The sequence below is a fragment of the Caenorhabditis briggsae genome, assembly GCF_000004555.2.
Source record: "Caenorhabditis briggsae AF16 supercontig from assembly CB4, cb25.NA_039, whole genome shotgun sequence".
Lineage (NCBI taxonomy): Eukaryota > Metazoa > Nematoda > Chromadorea > Rhabditida > Rhabditidae > Caenorhabditis > Caenorhabditis briggsae.
In genome coordinates, this window is record NW_025543270.1 from 3347 (window position 1) to 12135 (window position 8789).

At 41.2% G+C, this 8789-nt stretch overlaps 2 protein-coding genes across 2 annotated transcripts; both read right to left on the reverse strand.

The window, feature by feature from the left end:
* Nucleotides 1–3869: 3869 nt before the first annotated feature.
* Nucleotides 3870–4497, reverse strand: CBG26660 (the record flags this gene model as incomplete). The annotated part of the gene is made up of 2 exons (XM_045240916.1): nt 3870–4019; nt 4246–4497. The coding sequence occupies 2 exons, from the start codon at nt 4495–4497 to the stop codon at nt 3870–3872; spliced, it is 402 nt and encodes a 133-aa protein (XP_045100644.1).
* Nucleotides 4498–4829: 332 nt separating this feature from the next.
* CBG23780 lies at nt 4830–7737 on the reverse strand (the record flags this gene model as incomplete). The annotated part of the gene is made up of 9 exons (XM_045240917.1): nt 4830–5096; nt 5118–5273; nt 5653–5745; nt 5790–6162; nt 6211–6359; nt 6403–6510; nt 6554–6659; nt 7536–7644; nt 7695–7737. The coding sequence occupies 9 exons, from the start codon at nt 7735–7737 to the stop codon at nt 4830–4832; spliced, it is 1404 nt and encodes a 467-aa protein (XP_045091159.1).
* Between the last annotated feature and the right edge of the window lie 1052 nt (nt 7738–8789).

Sequence of the window (8789 nt, forward strand, 5' to 3'; positions counted from 1 at the left end):
TGACATTCTGATTGCTAGTGGGAGTGAACGAGAGCATGAGAGGGACTTGTTGGAAGTGTTGAAGAGAATGAGAGACTGTGGACTGAAGTTGAGGGCGTCGAAGTGTAAGATTGCTCAGAGGACAGTGGAATATTTGGGACATGTTATTGATGAGAAAGGAGTGAGGACGGATGGAAAGAAAATTGAGAAAATGGAGAAATATCCAGTTCCGAAGGACAGAAAGGAACTTCACACGTTTCTGGGAATGTGCGCGCACTACCGGAATTTTGTACTGAATTTCGCAAGTATTGCGGCGCCGTTGACACCGTTGACGTCTCCGAAGATTCCATGGAGATGGACGGAGGAGCAGCAAGAGGCGTTTGATGAGTTGAAGAGAAAAATGACAAGTGCACCAGTGCTAGCACAACCAGACGTGGAAGCGGCGAGGAAGTTCGAAAGACCGTTTTGTATATTTACGGATGCATCTGGGTACGGGATTGGAGCGGTGTTGGCGCAAGCGGGAAAGGATGGGAAAGTACATCCGATTGCGTTCGCGTCGAAATCGTTGAGTCCGGCTGAAAAGAACTACCATGTGAGCGATAAAGAGGCGTTGGCTGTGTTGTTTGCGACAAGAAGATTCAAGCATTTCATCTTCGGGTGTCCGACAACAGTGTTCACTGATCACAAGCCACTCACGAGTCTGTTCAAGACGAAGAACTTGGCAGATCGATTATTGAGATGGTCGATGGAAATGCAGGATTTCGCGCTGAACATTGTGTATTTGAAAGGAAAAGCAAATGCGGTAGCAGATGCGTTGCCGAGAGGTGGAGCGCAAGAGACTGAGGAGATGAGGGATGCACATGAGCAAGCCAGAACGGAGATTGAGCGAGTGATCAACGTAGTAGAAGCGGTTAAAGAGAATGAAAGGAAAGAGAGAGGCTGGAGAGAGTTGATAATGAAGGATCAGGGATGGAAGATAATTGTAGAGAAGTTGGAAAATGGGATCAGGAGGGAAAGGTGAAAGTTCCAGGAGATGGAGAAAGAGATATTCGGGAGTTTATGATGATGGGACGGGAGTTGATGTTTGTGACGAAGTATGGAGCTGCATTGAGAGTGGTGCCGGTAGAAAAGAGAAAGGAAGTGTTTTTGGAAGCACATGGCGGAACATTCGGTGGGCATTGGAATCCAGACAAGGTTGAGGCGATGTTGGGAAAGAAGTGTTGGTGGCCAAGAATGAGGGCGGAGATTGGAAAATGGTCGAAAGAATGCCAGCAGTGTCTGTGCGGGAACCCAAAACAGATTATGACTTCGCCGTTGACACCAATTGAAGCAAGTGAGCCATTGGAAGTTGTAGCTTTGGATTTGTTGGATTTGGGGTTGAGTTCCAGTGGAAATCGGTACGTGTTGTCGATTGTGGATCTGTTCAGCAAGTACGCGGGGGTTGTGGCAATTCCGAACAAGTCGGCGGAAACAGTGGGAAAGGCGTTTGTAGAGAGTTGGATGTTGAAGGAAGGAAGAATCCCGAAGGCGATATTGACAGATCAGGGATTAGAGTTTGCAAACTCTACCTTTGAGAAGATTGCAAAAATGTCAAATATCCAGATGATCAAGACAAAAGGGTATCATTCGAGGATGAATGGAGGAGTGGAGAGGTTCGACAGAACAATTCAGTCAGTACTGAAGAAGGTTACGTTGATACCGACGGAGTGGGATGAGAAGTTGCAGTACGCGGTGTTCGCTTACAATGTGTGTAGACATGAGGCGACTGGGGAAAGTCCGCATTTTTTGATGTATGGGAGAGATCCGAGAATACCGATGAAGGTTGACCAGACGGAGTTGGTTGGGAAGTATCAGGTGGACGTAGACGAGTACAAGTCACGCCACGCGGAACAGATGCAGTTGGCTCAGGAAGCAGCAAGAGATCATATGAAGAGAGAGCGAGAGAGTATGAAGGACGGTTTTGATGAAAAGCATAAAGTGGTTGGGAGGAAGTACCCAGTAGTAGGCGACAGAGTATTGGTGAAGATTCCTGCGGAGAAATTGGGAGCCAGAAATGCAAAGTTGGTTAACCCCATGGAAAGGGCCGTATAGAGTGGTGGCAACGACAGTAAACTCCGCAGAAGTACAGCTCATAGGAGGAGAAGAGAAGTTATGGATCCCGTGGGAGCAACTTCGGAAGGTTCCAAAAGAGATGGCAGAGGTGAAGTGTGAAACCGAGGCTAGACGGGGACAGCGCGGTAGAAAAAAGAAGGTGGCGGTGAATGTAGTAGAAGAAGGGAAACACTATGAAAAAGATGATGGGAATTTGACGTTGGATAATGTAAATTCTTACAGAAAAGAAGAGAAGGAGGAATGCGGATGCCAGAAAGGAAAAGCTCACTATGTGGAAGCCTTGGGAGGAGAGTGTCATGATCCGAAGAGTTTGGCGCTGAGTACATTGGCGAGGAACGAGAAGATCGCTTCTGAAGATGTAAATCTCATGAAATGTGAAGAGGACTTTCGGAAGAAGCTCGGCAAGTCGGTAAGACTCGAAGCACTCAGAAATTCGCTGGAATTTGTCCCACATGGGCCAGCAAGATCATGAGAAACGACTGGACGGAGGAAGAATTGGAGTGGAGAGAGGCCGCGGAGAGCTTGAAGAAGGAAGTGATGTATAGGAATCAACCGCAGAAGGCGATAATCCAGGAGAAGTATATTCTCGTGGGTCAACGGATGGGATTGAAGAGTAAGGCAGTTTTCGAAGTGAGAACGGCAACAATCTCGACGTGGAAGCAGAAGTTTGGATGGGAGAAAGTGGAGAAGGCGGTGGTTCTGGTCGAATGGACGAAGGACGATAAGCAGTTGAAGGCGTTGGTGAACTTGGTGTAGGAGATAGCCAAGGAAGTTGGGGAATTGGTGGTGGTACCGGCAAGAATGGAGTGCGGATACGACGAGGTTGGAGGAGTCACCGAAACATGGCAGAAAGTAAGGAAGACGGCGCCGAATGTGGAAGTCGTGGATCCAATGACTCCAGTAGGACCCAAGAAGATGCCGTTGATCCTCTGCGACTTGAAACCAGGATCGCTGGAGAAGATGATGGAATACTTGGCGTGCGCCATCCCAGGCCACTCGTTGGTGGATCGACTGAGAGCAGACGTTGAAGACTCAGAGCCAAAGATCAAGAAGCACCGTGCAAATTGAGGACAAGGCGAAGGAGCCGAATATATTAAATTTTTATTGTTGTTCTGTTTTGTAGTAACTAGTGAGGTCAATAGGACAGTTAGAATTTTTATGAGGTCAATAGGACGTTTCAAATTTTGTAATCTGAGGCCGTTAAGACATGTTAGGAAATCTCTTGTGTTATTGTTTGAGTAGGAAGGCGTAGGGTCACGTGACGGTAATTTCAAAAGGAGTATGAGTTGAGTATAAGTCGAGTGGTCCTGTACCTTTCATGCCACCGGTCAGGGGTCCGGTTTTTCGGAGGAGGGGGAAGTTGCCGGTAGGCATGCCCGCCAACTCATCAACCCTTTCTTACGGTACTGCGCGCCCACTCGCAACGACGCTCCGCTATTCCGCTGAGGCCGTACGCGTACAGCCCGTCTCGCCGACGACGTGGCAAGTCGTGTTTTTGGTTAGGTTTGTTTTAGGTTTTTTTATAGTGTAGTTTTGAAGTGTGTTTTAGGGTTTTTGCTGGTTTTCCATAATGTTTTATATCGTTTGTACTATTTTAGTCCTTGGATAAGGATAAACTAGTAATTTTCTCGACTAAATCTCTTTTTATCGTTTACAAAGGCCACTGAATCCGAACCATCGGATAACTATAGTGTGCTCGTTTGAGAGATAGAATATTGGAAACTTATAGGAAATAAATCTGAAAAAAGAAATTAAAAATAGATAGAATGAACCGAGTTTTACATGTCTAGAGTCAGAGAAATCACTGAATATGTTGAGAAAAAGTTGGTGATGTAGTAGAAATATAAGTCTATGACACAATCAGATGAATGGAATAGAATATGACATGGGTCTCGATCCCAAATGATACTTCGAAATATTTGGCGAACCTGAAACCAGTTACCGTAACAACTGTAATAGAACGGCCCCACTTTGACCTAATTTATCTCGGTTACTGTAAGAGATATCAAAAATCTGTTAACTGATAAAATTTTTGTTATATATGATAACAATTTTGTCAGTTGACCGCTTTTTATTATCTTTTTCAGGAACCGAGATAAATTGACTCAAAGTTAAATGTTAGGAGCCCTCTACAATTCAAAAAAGTAAAGTTACCCGAATTTCCATCATAGTAGTTTGATGAACAATGGAATTGATAGAGCACACAAATAAGATATTTCTGGTGCAATTGGAGAAAATATTGTGTTTCAGAAGAGTTTTCAAAGCTTTGCAGGAGAATAAATAACTAGTGAGAATCACCGAAATGATAAAAATAAAGTTAATTTTCATAATTGGAGAAGTGAGTGCCTTGTGTAATCCATCCGGCGCACATACTTCTTTATCGAGTTGTTCAGCGGTTTTGTTCATTTTTGGGAAAATGAAAACTTGTTTTTGTCAAAAATCAGTTTTTCAGAAACGCCTAATTTGAAGTCACCAGCTTTCCAGTTAGTTAGAAAACGAGCTTTGTCTTCTAGATTCTGTTGACGAAGCAATCAATTGGGAATAAATTCCCAGATTCCAAAGATTTAAAATTGGCACAGAAATTTTTCGGAAGAAAAAAAAATTATAAAATAAAATTAGGATTCAAAATTCTTTATTAAATTATTATATCAATAAAGTTCCCGTTCCAAATTTCTGTAACAAACCATTTACAGAATAACAAATTGTTACTAAAAATACATAGTAATTCCGGAACAAAGTTAACATTTCTCTTCAGGAGCCACTGTATTCTTCTTCTTTTGTTCCCATTCTGGTTTCGTATATTCTGCTGCTTCCATAGTGGCGAAAAACGGGAATGGGATGTTCATTGCGATGACCCATATACCGACAGCAATGTAAAAAACTGCCCATTCAGAAGCCGTGTGGTTAGGACAAACGAATCCGATAATGATGGGTAGGACGAAAATAGCTCCCCATGCGCTCAAGGAAATTACAGCCATTACGAAATGAACATGTTGACGGGCCACCTGTAAATATATTTTCAGAACTAGTATGTGTTTTTCGAAAACGGGAATTTTCGAAAATTTCCGAACAATATTCCGAAAAAGTTTTCGAAAACTTTTTCGAACGATTTTTCGAGTTGTATTTCTAGGCCATCTTGTTAAACGGCCTAGTAATGTCTTGATATTCACCTGGTTTGTTTTCTAGACCACTTACCATGATGACCTAGAAACTCAACTTGCGAAAGTTAGGCCACCATGGCAAAATGACCTAGAAAACCCACCGGGTGAATATGTGGTCATTTTCAGGTCATAAAAGTTGATGGCCTAAAAACTAAACTCGAAAACGTTAAGCCATCGTGTTAAATGATCTAGAAAACGCATCAGGTGCATGTTAGACCATTTTTTGAACCATGAACTACAGTGGCGTAAAAATCATGTTGTGTAAGTTAGGCTCCTCATATGAAACCGGGGTGTGTGATTTTCGAAATCGTTCGAACAACTTTTCAAAATCTCGTTCAAACAATTTTCAGACAGTTTTCCAAAAAATCGTTGGAAAATTTTTCCGAAAATTTCTTTATACCATTTGAGCGCATTTGACGACTCCGACTATATTGATCCCTGCGAGGACAATTGCGGTTGTGTAGGCGATTTGTGCAATAATTCTTGAACTTGTCTGAAAATTGGGAGCCATTGTGAAGAAATAAAAAAGTTCCATACCAACGCCATTACGAAGAATCCAATAGCCAATCCCAATTGAGAAATTGCTGCGAAGAAAATCATTCGCCATGTTTCGGGAATAAATGTCAGATTGTCGGAGAGAGGTCCTGCCACAAATTTGACTGCCGTTGCCAAAATATATGGTATGGCATTCAAAAATCCAGTCTCACGGACGTCTAGTCCTAGAACTTTATTCAGGTAAGTCGGCCCATAGGTCATTAAAGCCATAAGAGACATGTTTCCTCCGATTGCAGCTGCCCAGATAGACAAAACCACTTTATCCTTGCATACAGCAAGATATGGGACAGGCTGTCTTCCGGTTGTTTCCATTCGTCCCGTTGAAATCTTCCGAAGCTCTTTATGACTCACATTTCTAAAATTATTGGGAAAATTTTTTCAAAAATTCCGAAAACTATATTACCTGTGAACCTTTGCTGAATCTCGGAAGAATGTGAAGAAAATGAGATGAGAGACCACCGAAATACCCCCGAACAAGTAGAAAATAGATCTCCAACCAAACTGAGATTCACAAAGAACTCCAGACACCGGCATCAACACGATGTTACTGATCTAGAAACTTTCAAAATATTTCAGATAAAATTGATTATTTTACTTGAAATCCAGCTGATAAGAATGCAACATAAGTACTGATTTCAGAAATCGGAGACCATCCCTCGGAAATGCTGCCAATAGCGGAGAATAGGATAGATGCACCGAAACCCTAGAGGAAAATATTAAATTTTTGTGTATTAAAGTTGTGTTACCTGGACCATACGAACAAAAATAACTGGATAATACCCGATGGAGACGGCGAGAGGAAATGCCAAAGTGGCGAAAGCGGTTAGCAGTCCATAAAATGATAGAATATTTCTGAAATAAGAAGAATCGTTTTTGGTACGTTTTTGGTCCGTTTATAGTCTGTTTGAACAACACTTGAGCTTATATCAAATTTAACTTTTTTGAAATTCCCGCATTGAGAGCTTTGAAAAATATTTGCAAAATCAAGGCCCGACCCGCGGGCCTGGCCGGTCCCGGGTTCTCCAAATTTGAAATTTTTTTTTTGAAATTTCAGACATTTTTTGAAACTTTTTTGTGAAAAAAATCATTTTTTATGGACACTCTTATTTTGAAAACTTTTTTACTTGACAGAAAAATTGTCCATTTTTTCTATTGACCCCAAAAATTTTTGTGAAAATACAAGAAAATTTTTTTCTGAAAACCCGGGCCGAGACGGGCGGGGCCGGCCCGGCCACTGAAAATTCTGAAAAAAGCCCGGCCCGGCCCGTTGCAAGTATGCTTTGAAATAAGTATAATCATGACCTAGTTTCCTTGATATTCAAATTTTGGACCCTTTATGCGCCTTTAAAATCAAATTTAAACATTATATTCTTGTTTATACTCATTTTAAAGCCCTTATTATGCTTGTCTGAGAAATAAAAGGTTGGAGAGTATTTTTGCAGTCTGAATACGGTAGCGATATCGAAGAGGAGAGCATAAATAGCACACATAAGGTGGAGACACAGACACTTTTTCTCTGCGTCTCAACCTTTTTTTCTCAGACAAGGATAATAGGATTTTCTATCGTAATATCCATTTTGTTTTTTCAAAAATAAATATTTTTTAAAAAGTTATTGGTCTTTTAGTTTTTGAGTCGTTTTTGACCCGTTTGTAGTCCGTTTAGGGGCAATCGGGGCTGATATTTTAAGTTTCTAACAACGAAAAACACGGCATTTCAACTTTTCTCACCTAACACCATATTTTGTAGTAAGCGGGACAGATGGGCCTAGGCCGATTATGGCACCAACTGCCCCGGCGGAAAATATGAAAGAAACGTCAGCTGTGTTTTCTAACCAATCTGGAAATTTCAGAGAGAACGATTTTCTGAGAGCTGTTTGACAAAATTACGTGTTTGATTAGCCACCGATTGAGATTCTATCACATCTTGCATACAAATTACCGAAAAGTTGATGACATTATAGTTTCCATTTGTGAAGCATATGCAGAATAATCTGAAATCAATTTACTACTTTTTTTAAACTTTAAAAACCTCTAATAGAAGGCCCCCCATTGTCATTTTTGAGCTTAAATATCTCAATTTCTATGTAAGACGAGCCTGTTTGCCGCACCTCCGGCGCTTGGGTCTTCGGCGCGATTCAACCTATTTACTTCACTGTTCTTCAAAGGTCACGTCAATTTATATTTATTTTTTTCAAGCTTTTCAAAAAATTTTTTTTATTCACGTAACGCAATAAATTATTAGATCAATCAAAATTAGGTCACGCCCCCTCTTTCTGTCCAAGTTGAAAAAATTCCGCGTATTGGAAAAAAAATCAGTTCTCTGGCAAATCAAAACTCCTTGAATCTTTATTGTTGGATAACTTTCACAGGCACTTTCTCACTGGTAAGAAGCTCTTTGCATTACGCTGCTTATTGTTGTTTCTTTTGCTTTTTTCTGTCGATTGATCCGATGTGAAAAAGTACTAAAAGGCCCTAAGGGTCGCCATGTTTCGGGGTTCATGGCTAGGTGTTTCATTACTGAACGTCCCCCAGTAGCAAAAGATTTAATCAAAGATTAAAAAAATTGAGACAACAATGAAAGGCGGTATGCAATGTGGCTTCTTATCAGGGAGAAGGAGCTTTTGAAAATTAACCGACAATGGTCTCCGAAAAGAGGGGTTTTTCGGGTGACTTCTTGTTTTTTTTTGTTTGGAGGTGGGGGGCCCCTCCACCCGCCTCCTATGGGTTTTAGAAGGTGATCCCATTGGAAAATAAACCTTGTTTCCCTTTCATGTACTGAGCCTCTACGTGGCGAAAGGGATCAACAGACTTTCTAGTCTGGCTAATCAGTACACTTTTCGAAACTTTATTTTTTCATAATTTTCTACATATTTCAACAAAAAAAGTCGATTTTTTAAAAACCCTTTTTACATGTTTTTTCCAAACATTACAATATCATTTATTCTTCAAAAAGCCCACTTGGGTTCAAGCCCCTGCTAAATT